General features: G+C 41.5%; 1 protein-coding gene across 7 annotated transcripts in view; it reads left to right on the forward strand.

The window, feature by feature from the left end:
- iqsec1b (IQ motif and Sec7 domain ArfGEF 1b) overlaps positions 1–19,129 on the forward strand; it is a 274,407-nt gene extending 255,278 nt beyond the window's left edge. For 6 of the 7 annotated variants that reach the window (XM_088082603.1, XM_042498087.2, XM_088082615.1 and 3 more), the window contains 9 exons: positions 2,635–2,801; positions 3,302–3,441; positions 4,142–4,171; positions 4,326–4,451; positions 4,545–4,644; positions 5,349–5,510; positions 5,659–5,835; positions 8,159–8,208; positions 11,822–19,129. In XM_088082603.1, the coding sequence (XP_087938729.1) occupies positions 2,635–2,801; positions 3,302–3,441; positions 4,142–4,171; positions 4,326–4,451; positions 4,545–4,644; positions 5,349–5,510; positions 5,659–5,835; positions 8,159–8,208; positions 11,822–12,367 (1,498 nt within the window). In that variant the 3' untranslated portion in view covers positions 12,368–19,129. The remainder of the gene's footprint in view (positions 1–2,634; positions 2,802–3,301; positions 3,442–4,141; positions 4,172–4,325; positions 4,452–4,544; positions 4,645–5,348; positions 5,511–5,658; positions 5,836–8,158; positions 8,209–11,821) is intronic. The other variant, XM_088082638.1, reaches the window with a different exon arrangement.
- Positions 19,130–19,806: the final 677 nt, after the last annotated feature.

Genomic DNA, 19,806 nt, shown 5'->3' on the forward strand with positions numbered 1-19,806 from the left:
CATTCTCATCCTAAATTGTCAAGTTGCCACTTTGGACTTCAGCGTCTACATGTTATGCTTTGGGTATCCTTCTGTTTGCTGATGACATCGTGTGATGCTGCTACTGACGCCAGGATGTCAACACAAGCACATGGGGGGATTACGCTAAAAAAGCATGTGTTTATGTCTAAGCAACATAAGCACAGGAGAGCCAATGCTGGGACATCAACAAAAGCACATCGTTAGGATATGGCAACAAAAGCACACATAGTAATGTTTAGGCAAAAAAAGCACATGGTATAAGGTGTAGGAAATAAACATCACATTCAGACCACCTGGATGAATGTCCAGGGTTTGTTGGACCCATCCACCGCCACTCCTTCTTGTCCTATAGGGACCTTTGTACTCTCTATATTATGTTGTTTCCATCAGTGTTTCAACCTAACATATCGTGCGGAATGCGTTTTCAACTAATTTTGCCATTTCACATATCATGCTGCCACTGCGGTTATTATCCATATCATAACACCACGACCGGTTCTGTCTGGCCGCATTCTCAGCTGACGCCGCACAACCAAGTGTCACACAGCTGCAAAAGTTAGATTTTGGCATTGGGATCTTTTGCTGATATCTCTGCAAAAGTGGAAGCATTTGACAACTTCGGAATGAGAAAGAGCTCCTGAAGCAGGACTTATTAACCCTCAGCCTCCTGTATGATGGTGTGTTTGCATTGAGCTGTTACCTGAATGTTTGCTGCTGTTGGAAAAGTTATCTTGATATGTTTTTTCTGTAAGACTTTTTTTTTGTCTGGTGTTTTTGCCACAGTCAAATTAACCATTGCCTGTCCACTGTGTGTTGGCTTTTTTTGTTGTTCCAGGCTAAATATTCTCTGTGTGAAGTAAGTTTTTGTGTTTAGAGAGGAACATTCATGTGCATGCATGTGTACTGTACCCTTTCACTGTCACCCCTGGAAAAATAGAGCTTTCCTGAAAGCCAGGGTGCAACTCAGTGTGAAACAGAGGAGACACCAGAAAGCCCCTGTCTCTAACACTGTCGGGCAAAAGAGCATCAATGCAGTAGTGCAAAGCCATTTTAAATCCAGACTTTGTTTTACCACTAAAAATATTTTAGAGAAAATTTGTTCAAAAAGTTGAGGAAAACCTCCCTCCAGGCTAGTGATGGATGTTGTTTTTAACTCATTTATTTTCATGCTGTCATGCCCACAGAGAATTTGCTTCGATCAGCAGCGAGCAAAGACATTTCAGCCTCAGTAAACACCACAGTCACTGTGACATCAGGGAGATAACGATAACTGTTCATCTGGTGCTTGCTTGCAGCCCGATCCAGATATGATTATGGAGTCACTTTATGGTTACTCAGAAAGCTGTTAAAGGGCCTGTCTAATGGCTGCAGGCTGTATCGACAGTCTTCAGTGGTGCTGGATCATTGTTCCTTTGACTTGAGGCTATGAAGCATTATTTAAATCTGTGTGACCACAGCTCAGATAGTGGAGAACTCAATATCAATATTGATATTTTTGCCCTTGTGTGGAACCATCGGAGCCAGAGCTGAGTCTTTTCTTGCAAGTCCAAATCAAAACTCAAGTCTCTTCTGGTTGTGATGAGCATTCTATCATCAGCTGCGAGCCATCCCGTCTGCACAGAGCTCTGCATGGATAACTGTATTTCACCCCTAAAAATGGATACAGCTTGATGGTATTTATGGTAGTAGGAAAACATACAAACTTTATCAGGCATTGCAATAATAACTGTAACCTTTTTTAATAACTCCGTGCAATCATGTCATACCGAGTGGTAGCTTTGGCAGCTAAGTCAAAGAAGAAGAACAATGGTTGTAAATGTCAGCAAATTGTGAAAACAATGAGATTCAGGAGCTCCTTACCCTCCGAGCAGTGGACAAGATCAGCTGCCATAAAACAGCAAAGGTAAATGATTGTTATTGACATGTTAGGCCATCGGCATTGTTTAGAGCGCGCTGTTACACGTCACGCCTGCCACGCTTCTTTTGGTCCTGCATTGCTGGAACCAATTTAAAATCACACACTGAAGCAGAAATTTGCTGCCGTCGTTTGGTTCTCTGTAAAAAAAAAGTAGACATAAAGGACTTAGTACCAGCTCGATAGTGCGATCTCTGTGTGAAAAGGGCTATCGTCGAGTCTCATTCTCAGGTCACATACTGATGTTTTTGGTTAGTAATCAGATCAAACCACCAACCCAAAGCACCTGAAGACCTGGGAATGAGACTCAATAACCAGCTAACTTTCTCAAGGGTAACAAATCCAAGTCACCGACTCAAGTCCCTCTGCTCGCAGTGTTTGTGATTTATTTTGCATTGAAGTTTAAAGAAGTAAAGGGATATAATGAGCTATTTTTTAGTGATAGCCCACACAAATATTTCACCAATCAATAAACAGTACCAACATGTAAACCAATGTCAAAGCTTTCCTCACACATCAACATGGGGGGCTCCATCACAGCAAAAACATATTTACTCTCCTTTCTGTGGTAAATTCAGTTTTGGAAATATAAATGCAGAAGTCAAACAAATATTAAGGAAATGTTTACTTATTTCTTCACAAAAAGAAACTCACATCAGTTGAACTAACAGTTTCTGTGTTCAATATTCTCTTTGCAGCCAGCGCTACTGCATATGTAACCCTGGTGTGGTGCGACAGTTCAGGAACCCCGACACCATCTTCATTCTGGCCTTTGCCATCATCCTCCTCAACACAGACATGTACAGCCCCAACGTCAAGCCTGAGAGGAAGATGAAGTTGGAGGACTTTGTTAAGAACCTTCGAGGTACTTTGTCCTCCTTTCCTGCATCACAGCCAGTTTACTTTCACAAAACTCATTATCTGTATACACTACTGTGCAGCCCTACGGATAAATATTCACCTTAAATTGAGTAAGTGCATACAGTTTGCCTTGATCATAGGCTGTGTCATTCAGGCTTTTTTTGTTGTTTTTTGTAAGTCATGGCCAAGAAAGCTTTGCTTTTGAGGCAAATCACTTTTGAGTTGCCCTCAACAGATTTGGGGGGTATTAGCAGGGGCTTTATGGCATGGCTAACTCATTTCTCTGCCTATTAGAGTGTCAGTAATTAAAGTACAGTATTAAGTGGAGGAAAAATGTTCATCCTCAGAGAGCTCTGAAGGACATTTCTGTCTGTACTGTGAGAAATATGTGCAACGTAGCAGTATGTAAGTAAATGCACAGGTTCATCAACTCTTATAAATCTCTGAATTAATCATTAATTCTTCTTTTTTCTCTCTCTCTTTTTTTCTCTCATCCTCTGACAGGAGTGGATGATGGGGAAGACATCCCCAGAGAGATGCTGGTAGGGATATATGAGCGCATTCGAAAGCGAGAGCTCAAGACTAATGAAGACCATGTGTCCCAGGTTCAGAAAGTGGAAAAACTCATCGTTGGAAAAAAGCCGGTAAGTTGGAGTTTGCCCTTGGCTGCTGCACGTAGAGTGTGACCACTTTTATCTTACCCTCCATTCAAGAGCATGCAGAACCAAATTACCTAATGTACCTTTGAGCTGTCACAGAGAGCACCCGCTTATTCATAGCCAACATTCTCTAAAGACCAAAAGAAATGAAAGAGCATTCTTTACTTGAACCCACTTTCTCCACTGTGTGACACATCAATTCTTCAGGGCTGGAGACCTTGCACAATCACTGTAATATGTCTTTTGCCCTAAAAGCCAGCCAAGAAAAGTGCTAAGTGACAAGTTCTGTGATAATAAATGAGATAAACAGCCTCACACCACATTATAATGAAGGTGTTTGCCCTTCCTTTTGGGCCATTGATCCCATTTCATCAAACATACTCCACTTTGGTGACACAAATCAGCAGAGGTCCAGAGGACCTTGGCAATGTCATGATCATTAACACTGATGCACACTGGAAACAACAATGTATAAAAAGATGGATTTTGAAGAACACATAGATGTTTGTTCTATGATCTATAAAACTAGTTTTCCTGATTTAGAATTTGGCCCATTTTTCTTATTGAACATTAGGTGTAATGTCTTTTCTTTGATGTATGGTGAATTTTAAAGTTCCCATATGTGTTCACTGATCCCTGTAGAATGACTCTCTCTCTCTCTCTGTGTGAATCTGTCGCTCCATAGATTGGCTCATTACATCATGGGCTGGGCTGTGTGAGTATCACTCTTTATGTCATCTACATTTTAAGGTTGAGTGGAAATATTTGTGAAGTACCCAAAGACTTAATGGAATAGATGCAAACATTGTGGAGGTTAAGAAGTCCTATATATTTTTTTCCACTCAGTAATGTTGCTGTGTAATGTGCAGGTACTATCCTTACCCCACCGGAGACTGGTCTGTTACTGCAGACTTTTTGAAGTGCCCGACCCCAACAAACCACAAAAGTTGGGCCTGCACCAAAGGGAGATCTTCCTCTTTAATGACCTGCTAGTGGTGAGGCAGGCAGCATTATTCCAGTACATTAAGAACACACTTGGGCTTTCACTGACAGAGCATAAACCACAGTGTGCTATGCTTCTTCCACAGGTTACAAAAATTTTCCAAAAGAAGAAGAACTCTGTGACGTACAGCTTTCGGCAGTCCTTCTCACTTTATGGCATGCAAGTGCTGCTCTTTGAGAATCAGTGTAAGTGCTATGGAGACTTTTGTCCTAGCTCTTTTTAAAGGTGTCAGTATGCTTGGAACAAACTTGTTTATAAGAGAGCACGTCTAAAGGCAAATGTGTTTATGGATACATTGTTTTGAGTGTCCAAACCATAGATGTATGAAGAAGAACTGGATAGAGCATAGAGACAAGGCCCTGTTCTTTATGAGACAGCGGTCGAGTGCGGCCAAATATGTTAGAGCAGGTAACTTCCGCGAGCAGAGTGACTGACTTGTGGTTAAGGGCTTTGCTAGCTTGAACGGGGGTCAAAAGAATTCAAACCTGTGGCTCTGTTAGACTTCCCAAATGTTATTGCCATTAATGGCATTTCAATATGGGGGTCTGTGAGGATTGATTCTGTTTTGGAGCCAGCCTCAAGTGACCACTGTGGTGTAAGTGTTTACTGTGTTTGGTACTTCCATGTTGGCTTCATTTTTTTAGCCCTGGATGTCAATGCCTGGTGAAAATCAATTCACATCCTCATGTCAGAGGGATTTGGAGAGAGGAAGTTTCAGACAGTGTGACCTTGACGATCCAACAAGAATTCAGTTTGAGGCATACTGACACCTTAAAGGTAGCAGAAGTGTTGTCTTTTACTTAAACAACTACCATTTCTGTAGACACCCCCGGTAATGTGTCTATTTTGTGTGGACTCATGTTAAAGTATTGATATCATCACCCTTTAGATTACCCCAATGGAGTCCGTCTAACCTCAGCCATTCCCGGAGCTGACATCAAAGTCCTCATCAACTTCAATGCACCCAATCCTCAGGACCGCAAAAAGTTTACTGATGATTTGCGAGAATCTATTGCTGAGGTCCAAGAGATGGAGAAGTACCGGATAGAATGTGAGACTAACTTTTATGTTTTTTTCTACATATCTGTGAACAACAATAATCCATCCTGTAACCAGACTACGCTTACCTCAGTTCAAATATAAGATTACAAATAGAGAAGTCTGGATTACTGTTGCCATTGCATATGTCTCCTTCACAGCTGAGCTAGAAAAGCAGAAGGGGGTGGTGAGGCCCAGCATGTCCCAGAGTTCAGGGTTAAAGAAGGACACAGGCAATGGCAACCTGAGCCGAGCCAGCCTTGATGACAGCTACGCCATTGGTGAAGGCTTGAAGAGGAGTGCCCTCAGCAGCTCCCTACGTGACCTCTCAGATGCAGGTAAAATCAGGGGTTGCCATGGTAATATACCATCTTATATGCCTTATCCCTTTGCCAGATGAAGTAGAGTGTATATCCAAGCTGAAGCTGGCATTATACTGTTCTCTCCTTTTGGATGGTAATTGATTTGGAAACTTTGAAGAAGCTGAGTTCCTGTTCCTGTGCAGTTTTGTATTGGGTAGTGTCCATAGCAACTGACCTGCCAATGCAGAGTGTCTTAGTGAACACATGCCATTAAGACAGTGAAGCAAGTAGATAGACATGGCTGTTTGCTAATGGGCCTAGGTGAATTTTACAAGAGGATATCAATTAATAATCCTGCATGGTCTGCGGGGGAAGAGGCAGCACTATGTAGGTCACTGTGATCAATTTGAGCATCTTAGCGGTAAGAGGAATTAATGTTGTGTGGTTGATTCAGTGCGGGTGTAGAGAGCCGCCTCTACACTGCAGAGCTGCTCTGCACAAACAGACTCAGTGACCCCAGCACAGGCTGCAGACTAGTACAACAGCAATCAGTGCTTTTGATGCTTTTAAATAAAACGCATTTTGGTGGCAGTCTTTTTAAAGGCTAACCAACACTGGATTTTGGAGGCCATATTTCCCTAAGGAGCTGGTTTTGCATCACTCAGTTGAGAATGAATTTACAAAATTTGAGCTTGTTTTGATATTAATAATTTCCTTGACCCTAAGGCTCATTTATGCTCCCGTATAAAAATAGATACAAGTATTTAAAATGTTGTAATCATCACTGCACTAATACTTCCATGCATCCTTTATGTTGCCATAGATACAGCCAATAGGTGGTAGTAGAGGGCTGAGGGTTGTTATTTCAGACAACAACAAAGGAGGTGACAGTGGAGAAGGTTCTAATAATGTACCTTTAAACAGAAGCAGTGCTGTAGACAGTGGAGGTCTGTGCAACCATTATATACATCCCAACATGTGGACAGAGAATTCTTTCCACTAATTTCACCATATATTATTATATTTTACCATTTTTTCTGTCCTACCATTATTTACATTTCTTTTTCATCTCCTTTGGTCATTTCTTGCTTGAACTGTGCTACACCAGCCCGTTCTCATTCTGCACTCGTAAAATACCACCGCTTTGACTCTGCTTTTGGCATTAGATTGCAAGGCCAAAAGCCACCTTTCGCATCCACATGATACACAGCAAGATGTTATCAGGTGAGAACGCAGCCTGAAAGATCTGCTCGTGGTGTTATTATACGCTGGTGGACGACTGGACAGCGCCTGTCGCATCACTTTAGAATGCAACCTGATGGAACCCGTGCATGTGAAATGTGGTAGAACAGCATCGGGTTCAAACGCTGCCAGTACTCATGTGATATAAGGAGCCTGAGGGTGCCTACAGTGCAGGCAGGAGGGGGGGTTGGATGGATCCACGAAACCTTGGACTTTAATGTAGGGGTCCAAAGTTCACTTCCCATTTGAACATGATGGGTTTTTTTCTACACCTTACCATGTGCCCCCTTCCCATAATCCTAACCATCAGTACCAGCATGAGCGTTTAGTTGCCATGTGCTGTTGTTGCCTAAACATAACCACGTGCAGCATTATCTCACCATGTGCTAGTGTTGGCATCACAGAACGTCAATAGCAAACACAGAAGAATATACAGAACGTAATATGTAGGAAGTCAGTATGAATTTCAGTATATTCATTTAAAGTATGAGACAGGGCATGATAAAATTTTATATGTAAATATGCAAGTCCACTGCAGAGCAGCAATATGTCACGTATTAACCACGATCTCCTTTTTGTCCATCTCCGTAAGCTTTTAGAAAAAGCACACAAATAGAAACAGAATGAACTCAGAGAATGGGCAGAGGGCTCCATCCACGCCCGTTTCCATCTCCATATTGAACCTTGAGCATAAATGAGCCTTAAGAGGGGAGATGTAGTGATTTTACAGACAGGTTTTCACAAAGGCTGCTCTTTTATTTTTTTAATCTGTCTTTTGTGATTCTTGCATCTTCATGGATATGAAATGTTAAATTGCTGGACTGTCCCTTGCAGCCAGATTGCTAGTCTTTGGGTCTCCTGCCTGCAGCTGTTGCTGCGTAGTTATCCCAGAGGCGAAGCTTGTGTTGGAGTTGTAGCAGTGACTTGCTTCTTCCCTTTCCTTTAGTCCTCCTTCTGCCATACTGACAGTCTGCTGCTAGCTAGTCATGTGCCACCATTGTGACCTTAGGGTGCTAGGGCACCTCCCCCTCCATACTAGACAGAAGGGGTATAGGCCCATACACCTTCACGTATTAACCAGGCATGTCTAATCTGTCATATTACATGTTCTGGGCAGGCAAGCGTGGAAGACGCAGCAGTGCAGGATCACTAGACAGCAATATGGAAGTAAGTAGGACGCAACTGATACTGAGCTGTCCTCTGACTTTCTGTTGTTCACTCTGAACACACAAGTCTCTGTTTTTTGTTTCTTTGTAGTTTAAGTTTTTTAAGTTTTGGTGGTGTTTTGTTGTGAGTACCTTGGTCACTGTGCATGCATTGGGCTGAATGGGCTGAACGAACCACTGTGGCTGACACAGATTAACCCTTGATGTTCAAAGCATGACACAACTAATAACACTTCTGACTCACATCCTCTTGTGTGTTGGGTTAAGCTTTAGCCATTTCCTCAATGTTGTCCCTTTTTGGTCACATGAAGTGAACTTGGCTCTGCTTTGTCAGTTCCAGCTACTGCATGTTCACACAGTTTGAAGTGACACGCTGCTTCCTTACATTGACCCCTGACCTTGACAAGAAGTCCCTCTCCTTTCCTTTTTATTGTTTGACAACTAGCAGTGTAAGGATTCGAGCATGGAGGCACAGATGTTAAACAGCTCATATAAACTCTCTCAAGCCAGATCATTTCTATGATTAGGGCTACTTATATGTGTATAGCTTAGTTAGCTTGATTGTTAATATTTATGACTGTTAATGTTGTTAATATTAGAGCCATTTTTAGCATGGTATCCTGGCACCTCAGGATCCTCCTAACAAAGCCAGGTGTGCTGAAATTGGTTGAGAATGGAAGACACCAAGAGAATACAGTCTACAACTTCATTGCAGCCTCTCAATAATTTGGCAATAGACGCCATGCTAGATATGATCCATCCATCATGGTTTGTACTCAAAATTTGTTTGGGGTTTCATTTTGATGCAAAGATCAGACAAATCAGTTCAGCTTCACCCAGGAACTCCCCACACATCTTGCAAATCAGTTGACTTTTAAATCACCCAAAAGCCCCCTGGATCATCAAACAAACTGTGGCCACAAACCATGAGGAGTTGATCATATCTGCCATGGCGTCTGTAGATGGCTATATCAAAATTATTATGAAGCTGTAATGGTTAATGATTTGACATAAGCCTATATTTTTAGTTCTTCAGTGCCAGTTTGACAGCTAATCCTATGAAAAAGATGGAAACCAAAAAGTCCATCTCTCAAACCTTCCCACGCTGTCTTTTGCTTTCGTTCCACAGCAGAGTTTAATTCAGCTGCACTCAGTGGTGTAGTGCTAGTTGATGAGGTGGGGGGAAAATACTAGAGGTTGGTAAAGCTTGCTCTCTCCTGTGTATACCCTTCACTACACCATATCCATTTTAGCTTCTCATAGAATGTTAAGCATCCAGTGTTCCACCCTCGAGACACTACTAGAACTTTAATAGACTGTTCATGCTATGAAAATTTACATTAATTTTAACGTAAATGTAAACTTTTTTTTTTTTTTAGATTCCCTTTCTTCTTGTAAGTCAAGGCAATTTAAAAACAGGACTACTCTATCATTAAAATAATCCAGTTAGAATGCACATCAGAGTAGCTCATATTGGAAGCCTATAAACATGCTGTCTTCCTACTGTTAAAGCAGTCTGATAGTCCAGCAATATCATAAATCTGTCAGATGTTTATGAACAAGTCACTGCAAGGGTCAGACTGTTGTGGTTAGTTTAGTCAAATACACTGAGTAAGAAATGAATGAAAACACAAGCACATTATAAGTCAGCACTGGATCTTTTGGATTTGCACTGCTTAGTCTGCATGTTCTGCATGGCTCTGAAAGATGTGCTTCATTTCTGTGACAAACCTTTTTTTGATTGTTTATCTTGTTATTTGTGTGCCTGTGCCCTTATAAAAAAAGAGCCAATGAAGTTTGTCTTGAAGTTTTGCTGAGTGGGAATTAAGAAACATTAAAATGTTGAACTCAGTCATGCACTCTTTGTGAATTCCAAGTTGACAGTTGAAAACAGCACAAATGTTTACACTTCACACCAAAAGTGGGGACTCAAAGGACTTGGATTCAAGTTACATGTATGTCACACACAGTGAATTGAGATTAGTAGCTACTCAAAAGACTTGAGACTCGACTCGGACTTGAAGTTTTGCACTCATAAGCAGTCTTTATTTTATTTAATTTTGGGGGGCATTTACATTAAGAAAAATGTGACGAGCTGAATGTTGTTCCCTCCATTATTATCATATGTAATCTTTGCATGCAGTGCACTCAGCCACAGATGACTGTAAACTACAGCAACAGCCTGCTGTGCCATTTGTTAGAGCCTTTGGCTTTAATAAAGAGTAGCTAAACGCAGCAAACATGTTTAGCTCAGCATCAGCTGATGTTAGTTCGTTGCTAGATTGTGCTAGGGAGATTAACTTAGTTAGATTTGAATTTTGAAAAGATGAATGAGTGTTTGCTTGCCACACTTGTTAGCAGAGTTCTGCTGCTGCCACTGTCTGCTGGTCACTATTAACATTGGCTGCATGTTTATTGTTGGACACGTAACAGTTGTCTGATAAGGTTACCATATGACAGGCTAGAGTGATGTTTTACTTTACAGTAGATTATAAACTGTTTTTAGTTGGAGACCCAGTATAATATTAGAGTGCTCCAGGGATGACGTTTTTCTGTAGGCCAGCACGGAAGTTAGCAGTTAGCATTGCCCTGGTTCCCTAGTCAAAAAGCCTATGGGATTTTTCCATTGGATTTATGATACTAACACATTTTACTCAGCATAATAACCTTCAAAAACACCACTCTTATGATTTCTGAAGCCTAAATGCAGTCGTAGTGAAAAGCTAACTTTGAGCTATAAACTGACTACGCCACAGTCAGTGCAGTTAGCAACAGCTTTTTTATGTATTTACTGACATATTTTAAGTCATAGAATAAAATGATGATGGCGACAGCTGACATTTTAAACTAGAGGCTTCAAAACAGGAGTTCACAAACCAGTGGTTGACATCAAGATAGCTACATTCTATATTTTATCCAGCCTTTGATTGAATATTATCCCCCGTTGTTATATAGGTGATTATTGCCCTGGCTGAAAGACTTGAGACTAGACTTGGATTTGCAAAAAAAAAGACTTGTGAGCATCTCTGCTGTGTACATGCTGCAGCTTCAGAATGTTCTCTTAACTCTCCAAGGCGGGGGCTTATGAAAATGAAAGAGGGACACTGTAACCTTGGAAACAGATATAATAGTGACAGGAACTCACAACTGCATCAGCAGTCAGAGAGAGTCTGAAGACTCTGAGGCAGTTTGCTCCTGACAGTGCAGATACTGCAGGCTCTGACAAGCTCAGCAAGCTCAGCCTCCAATCCATTTAGAGAGTCGACCGTGAGATGTTAGCATGGATAGACAAACAAAGGCAGTGAACCGGAAAAGGAAATGGAGAAGCTTTTCTACCAGGCAACACAAGCAATCGTATGAGATTTGAGATCAGCTGTAGCTAGTCATACAGCTGCTGATGCTGTGTGACAATTTCTGTGTGAACTAGAGAAGCCAAAACCAGTGGGGTGATGTGTTTTTCTGTTCACAAATATGTATTTGGTCCATAAATAAATAGTGATATTTAAATCTGAGAGCAAGTATACCTTCCCTTTTATCAGTTGTTTCCCACTAGACAGGAAGAGTAGACGTTGTGCCGTGTCTTTGTTGTGATCTGACCGTCCTCTCTCTTGCAGGGGTCCATCATTAGCAGTCCCCACATGCGGCGGAGACCCCCCTCCAGCCGAGACTGCCCATCCCGCCACAGCGGCCAGTCCCTGCCCAACTCCTCTTCACTGCTTGGATCTTTGTTTGGCAACAGGCGCGTGAAGTCCCCCAGCCCCACCCCTCAGCCCCTGCACCCCACCCTCATCTCCCATACCCCCCATCCTGCCAACCTGCACCACACGGCCCGGGCTGAGACAGACACATCGACCTCCATGCACCCTCACCATGCCCAGTTCTGCCACATGACCCAAAACCCCCCGCCTTACCATCACCACCACCACTACCACCCTCCGGCCCACTTGCAGCACCCTCCGCACCAGTACCACCCGCCCCCTCCTCACGGCCAGCAGCCGGTCTACCCTCCTCACCCTCACACGCAGCACGGCCTTGGAAGCCATTCAGCACACTCCTCCCATCCCGCTCACGGCCCCCATCACCACGGCCCGCCTCCAGCACCCTCCCAGGCGCCCAGCAGCACCAAGCCGAAGCACAGTGGCATTAGTACGGTGGTCTGAGTTGCACAGCAGCTCTCTGGGCTCTCTGACTGAACTTTGATTTTTCTCTGAGGCTCTCAGTTAATGAGACAGTCGCACTGTGCATCATTGGTCTGGGGTTGTAAAGCCAGACTGGATCCTGTGCCTCTGTCAGCATTTTTTGTTACACTCATCACAGGAGCAGTACATTTAATAGAAACAATATTTCTTGTCCGGTTGCTCCTTTCCTTTCATTTCAGGTCATAAGTCATGTCTGGCTGCTTTAAAAGCAACAGACCACAAACAGATGAGCATGCACAAAGACCACAACTACTGTTTCTCTCCCACTAAATTAAAGGTTCTCTATGTAACTTTAAGAAAATCCTCAGTCAGTCCTCATTAATGACACTGTGAACTGCAGTGAACTGCAGTCAGCAACCTGTTGATCACATTCGTATTATACGAAAGTGAGCACCTGTGCACTGACACTGACTTGACATACACGAGACTTGGTGTGATTAGTGTGATTTACCGGCATCATGTTGATAGGATTTTGGAAAATAAATTACAGACATACTCATAATGTTCCTATATTTCATTTGGATCATTGGCTCTAACTAGCTACTATACTAACTAGCTGTTCGTTTGCAAATTACTTCGTCAGCTGACGTTACAGAGCAACCTGCAGCAGATGCAAAATGTTCTCATCCCGAGATGTGACATGTTGCTGCTTTGCAGTGGATTTCTGCGTCTGTTTATCACTGGAGGTAGTGAGTGCAGTTTTGTAAATGCCCCTTTAGGTTATTGTTAGCTTGTTGTCTGACCCTGCCTTGCATTGCTCTATTGGCCAATAGTCATTATTTATGCACCTTTGCTTTGTAATGCTACACCATATATTGTTAGCTAAATGTACACATTTGTACATACCTAAGTTGGTATCATGGATCATGTTAGCTGCAGACGCTATTTGGCAAATTAGCGAATTAACATGTCCACTCAAATAGTATTTTCCAAGCGATAACATCGAACAAGCAAGCTTATCCAGCTAGTTGTACTTAACTTAAAATGCATTAATCTGGCCTTGGTTGCTTCATAACATTAGATCATGAGTAATTTGCAAATGTCAAGCTAGTTAGTTAGTTAGTTAGTTAGTTACTTAGTTAGTTAAAGCTAGTCAATCCAGATGTTATCCACTCTAGAGTATTTTGCTATTTTAGCTAGTAAGCAAGCAAATCAACAACAGCAAGCAAGAAAACATAAGCCAGCTTAAGCCAAAATGTCACAATATATTTCACAGGTCAGTGTTTCCTCTTGGATTTTTACCGCACAGGGGAGGGGGGGCACTGCATTTGATGAATTTCCTCTTTATCAGACCAGAAATTAGATACGAAGTAGCAAGCTAGCACAACCCAGGGTCCCTCCACTTTTCTCCAGCAGCTAGGACACAAGCCAAGCAAAATCCTAGTGCTAGGGGTCACAGCAGGCTGATGCTAGGTCTGTTGTCTCACAGCAGCAGCAGAAAGTTTGTTGATTCGGTGGGGAGTCGATGAGGTCTGGGATCAAAACCCCAGCGCTCATTCTTGTGCTGGCTGATTTTGAGTCACTAAGGTCCACCTGTTGACTGCCACCGCAAAATGTTGAGCTAGTGTTATGGTGGGTGCCAGTTGTTTTTTGAAGTTTGCGGACTTCTTAATTAACCTAAGCTAATGATGCACACTGTTTTGGGGGGAACTGATGAGAGACAAGGCACTCGGTAACACACATTAACATATCCTTCCGATTTCCCCACAAAAGCTGTCCCAAGTCCTTTCTATAGAGATCAGTCAGCAGACTATTAGACAACCAAGAAAGTTGAGGAAGGTCTCAGTTTTTATTTTACAATCCTTTCACTCATTGGCAATAAAATCATTATCCATGTAAAAAGTTACATATAGTACCTTTAAAGTATTAGATATCTTGCTTCTTGTATTTTACTGAAGTCAATAGTAAACTTTCATTAGTATGAGGGTGATTTGGTTGAACAGACACACAGACAAAGGGTCATCCTCAGCAGTGCAGTAGCTGTATGAGTATTTAATGTAGCGATAGCTCACAGTGCACTGTGATATCTCTGGTAGCAGTGATAAATGTGCCAATAATGAAGCATTTGCTAATTTAGTCACAGAAATTGCTTTATGTATATTGTGCATAGTATTTTGTAAAATAACAATATCAACTGTAATTATTCTGATAATTATTATTACAGAACAAATGGCATCAATTAAAACTCTCAGTATTATACCAGCACATAAGTGGCATAGTTTTACTGTGAAGAAACCAATCAAAGTTTTTATTAGTAAGGCAATTCAGTAAGCTGGAATACTGTCTATGGTTGCCTTAGAGTTAGAGCTGTGTAAAGATTGTTGAATGCTGGTGAAGACGTGCATACCAGCCTGCAAACAGTCTCATCCACTGCAGTCATCTTTGGTTCTGAGTCATCTCTCCAGCCCTGGAAAAGACAGCCTCAGTGAGCTGCTGAGCAAACAGATACATATGAATGTCCGCCCTTCAGTACCGGCTGCTCGTCCACCATCATTTTATTTTTTAGCTATTTTTTTAGAGTCCAATAAACAATATACAAAAAGCTCTTAATGCTGTACTAAAACCTGGTAGGATTCTTCAAGTCCGTTCTGCAGGAGGAGGAGGTTTTCCAAGTTTTTCCTGGAAAGTGACTGTGCAAACTGTGTAGCAGGGAAACAGCACCATGACTGTTTAAGTGTCTCCCCTGATGTGGAAGCTCTCAGCTGGCTGAGTGTGCCCTGTCCCTCTTTGGTTTCATTGTGTGTCTCTCGAGCAGCGAGCATGTGGTACAGTGCTGTTTACTCCCTTGATCAGACTTTTCCTCAGAGCCACGAGGACACCACAGTACAGAAATCAATAATTATCAGTCTGTGATGGTAATAGCACTCCTATGCTTCACTCACCACAAATGGCAGTTTTATATCAATCATTTTAACAACATATTATGGGATAGCTGGTTGTACCTCCCAGCCATCCTTTGCATAGTATCTGTGGTGTGTGCAGAGTGGAGGCAAGGGGCTAGTGTGATGGAGCATATTTTCTGTTCAAAATGATAGAAATAGCACTTGTTCTACTTAGTTGATATCATTGGCTAGTCTGTTTCTGCTTAAAATATTATGACATGGATTTTTTAAACTTGTATGTGCAATATATATTTTTTTCTTTGTTTTGTTTAAGAACAATTTCAATCTGGTTGTTCCATTTTGTTTAGTTCTGTTGGTGTTGTGTTTTTTTTCTTGCAACGTCCTTTGTCATTTCTTTCTCAATGTTTCAGTGAAGTGCAAGTATCCACATGGATTTGGAGGGACTGGACCTTCCACACTGATAAAGAATGTCAAACTAAATAATTGCATGTAACAATGTATTTCTCGGCTATTTTCTAAATGATTGTGTATTCCCAAACTATAACAGTGTTACAGTCGACTGTTGTTAAAAATGAATGGTAGAATAGTTTTGACTTCCTCATTTACAGCAAATAGAAGTCAACTATGTATTTGTGTCACTCCAGGGGATAACTAACTCTGTATTGTTTCCTGGTCCACATGGAGCAGTTTACTGGGTCTTCAGTGTACAACAGTAGTCAAAACTGGCTGTTATCACAGTTGGGTGAGGACAGGTAGAGTCAGTGTGACAGAACATATACTCTTGAAATCACAGTGAGAATGGACTGACAGCTGAGTATAATGAAAGTAATTATTTTAACTTTATATTTGTCATCTGCCTCTGTCAATGGCTCACACCTTACTGTTGTCAAGTGATATCCAGTATATCATTATTGTAAAATACTTATTTGCTTAAGGTCTAAGTTATCAGGGTACCACTCTAATAGTAATATTTTAAAAATCCTTTATAGAGGGTTTATACATTGTATCTAATATGATTATTTAATAAAGTCAATTCACTGTTAAATCCATCAATGTTAATAAGTAATTTACTGATACTTTATACATCCGCAGTAAGTCATTCTTAAGAACAACTTTTTGGTTGCCATGTTCTGAAAATATCCCCCAGGCTGGTGTCCTCCAGCAAATGTTACTCATCCCCAATTGTTGGCTGCTGATTGACAGCAGGTGGCAGTAGAAGCATAGCAGTGAGCTGACCATAACAGTGAAGGAGAAGACTGCAAACCAGGCCTCCAAGAAGGAGGCAAAGAAGTCAGCCAGGCTCTTATGCAAATTTTACATAGTAGCCAAAAGTGGAAATACACATGATGCCCATGGGCAGAGAAAGACTTTTTCCCATGGAGTCTCACTGGGAAAGAGACATAGGCTAATTTTTTGTGAGCATCAAAACCTCTTCCCACTCGGCTCATAGACTTTACATTGTGGTGATGTCACAGATTTTTTAAATACTTTTCTCAGCTCGAGAAGAGTTTAACCCATATAAAACCACCATGGTTCAAAAATTCAGAGTAAAAAGATTCATATCTGACCTTGTTTAAACTTTGAGGTGTCCTGTCAACCGTTTTACAGACGTCTCTTTGCAATGTTGGTCTGTTGGGAAAATGTTTTTTGGTCAGGGGAATTTTTTACTGCAATGCCGTGGGTGGCCACTGGGAAAAATTTTCTGCAAGGCTGAGCAGCTTTCCAGGGGTCCCATTGTCTCTCATGCACCTGCTCTATGGGCCTCATAATACGGAAGAGCCAGGTACCTTCATAATGCGAAAATAGAGCATTTTTTGCTTCATGCGCTACTGAGCAACTTTCACAGGAATGAATGGGCTTCTGCCCCCAGTGCAGTATCCAGGTATCTTTATACATCCATGGGTTAAACCACGTTCTGGGATATGTCACATCATGTCACTGGCCCAAAAAACCTTTTGGAATGAAATGTCTGTAAATAAGTGTTGTTTTGTTTTTGAGCATCACAACCTCAATGAAATTATTAATGTCACTATTGGGATTTGATCAAAAAACATGTTAAAAGTCTAGATGGCCTACACAATTAAAACATTTTATCTCCATTCAAGTTATTGAAGCTCAAAACAGGCAGTCAGCCGTTTGGCTGGTGAATTCTCTAGTACACCTGCTTTATGGCCCCAATGATATGACAGATATAACAGATACATATATTTCACTCAAGCGTGAAAGGTTGTCTGTCTATATGTGTCGGCCCTGCTATAGTCTGGCGACCTGTCCAGGGTGTACCCCGCCTTCTGCCCGATGACAGCTGGGATTGGCTCAAGCCCCCCAGCGACCCTTGCAAGGACAAGCGGTTGTGGACAATGAATGAATGAATGAATGTTTCAGTCAATATGCTTGTTAGTTCTCAAGAATAAGCATGAAGCACTATAATGTGTTACATATAACTGAATTCATTTACTTTTATGAACAGTACATTAACTCTGAAAAAAGAGCACAGGTAGGCTGTGTTCATTAGCACTGGTTGTTGTTTAGGCCATCCTGCAACTACAATGATCACAAGACAAGTTTGCTGGAAGAGGAAAAACACCTACCAAGGAGGCTTTTTCAGAAACTGGCAACCCAAATGTTTTATAGCTTATTCTGATGTATGAAGTATTATTAAAAGCCATTAGTTATGGCCTATACGTCCTCTATAAAGGGTGCTTGATTAGACAGTGTTACTGATCCCTAATGCACTGTGGGCTACTCTAAAATCTAACATTGACCTGTCAAATATACAGCATTTACAGCATTTTATCCAGCATAGTTTAGTTTGTATGGCGTCAGAAAAGTGCCAATATTGCATGGTTATTAAATTTGAAATCCGTTTTACACAGAATCACTTGGGGGCCAAATGTAAGCAACCCAGCACAACCTTACCTTTGACCAGTCATAACTTCTGTTTCAGACCAAAGTCACATTACTAACTTCTTGTCATGGAGTGAAAGTGGAAACACCAGCCACAAAAACACTTTATGGTTACCAGAATAACTTCAAATCAGAGTGCTTTCAGTTATAATCCACCAGCTCCTTCAGATGACTGATGAAAGTAGCTGTCCAGATTCCGTGTGAGGTGGTTTGTTGCATGCCATTGATGCCTATCGTTCTTTGCTTTTCTCTCTCTCTTTTTTAAGTGTTGTTTCATTGAGTAGCGGGCTTGACTAGACCCTAAACCTTCAGTGTAGCTTTGATTTCTCTGACTGATGCTTGTTTACATTTAGATGATTTCTGGCTTGCTAGTGTCCTTTTCATTTAAAGTTGTGTCATTCTAATTTGGCATGCATTTCACCTCTACTTCCACTGTACAGTATAAAGACATGGCAGAACACTTCTGAGTGTAAATAGTAAATCCATCCATCTGAAACTAATGTCATTGAATAAAGAGTCACTTAAATGATGGAAACATTTTAGGGGTGGGTAGCAAAGAATGAGAAATCATATGTAAATAGTCTGTAAATTACTATTATTCTGATTATGATTATTATTACTATTATTATTACTACTACTCAATGTCTGCAGTTACATTGATGGTGCATTCCTGCTCCCCTCTGATATTTACATAATCATCAGCTGCTTTTCTCTGCCTCCATCAGGACTGAATTATTAGAGGATCTAGAGACGAACAGCCAGCCGTTACACAGTTAACACGGCTGCTGACTTACTTCCTGAGGCACTCCTATTCTCTCACACTCACAGCCCACTTTTGGAGTCAAAGGGAAGGGAGGAGTGCTCTTATTTTATTATGCATTCTGTTTCTAAGTAGACAAAACCCCATTGATGTAAAACTAGTACTGTGACAATGTTGAGAACGCAAAATAAAACAATATATTGTAAAATCTGAGCTGGGTGTCCTTACTTTGTCAAAAATACAATTTTTTGGTCTCACTTGAATGACTGGGTATGTCTACCAACCACACCTCCTATTGAGTGCCCAGGAGGGATGTTTTTCTATAGGCCGATACAGAAGTTAGTGTCGACCTGGTTCCCTTGTCAAAAAGCCTATGAGATTTTTCCTTTGGATTTTAGATTATTGCAGAAAATTTGTTCTTTGACATTTATGATACTAACACATTTTATTCAGCAAGATTTATTCACAAATGAACACCACGTTCAGGATTTTTGAAGCCTAAATGTAATCACCAGAAATAAAAAACTTACGCTAGGCTGAAAGTGAATGAACTCTCTCATTCTCCCAGGGAAAACTCTAACATAGCAGCACTTAGCAGGGACTTATGAGTATCGCCATACCCACCCGGTGCCTCTCACCCTGGGCATCGCTGGAAAAGTTGAGTCCAGCCCATGTCCAGGAGTTTGGTTCTGGAGCCAGAGCTGTGTGTAGAAGTTAGCTATGTCTAGTTGGTACCGCTCCACCTCCCACACCAGCTCCGGTTCCTTCCCCACCAGCCTGCTGCCCTGCGCACAACGCATGTGACCTTAACATTTCCCTGTGTGGTAGGCCCCAGCCCATTCTCATTCAGAATTCGTTAAATAGCACTGCTCTGTCAGTGCTTTCAGCGT

The sequence above is a fragment of the Plectropomus leopardus genome, chromosome 2 (genome assembly GCF_026936395.1).
Source record: "Plectropomus leopardus strain MGB_pleo_1.0 chromosome 2, ASM2693639v1, whole genome shotgun sequence".
Taxonomy (NCBI): domain Eukaryota; kingdom Metazoa; phylum Chordata; class Actinopteri; order Perciformes; family Serranidae; genus Plectropomus; species Plectropomus leopardus.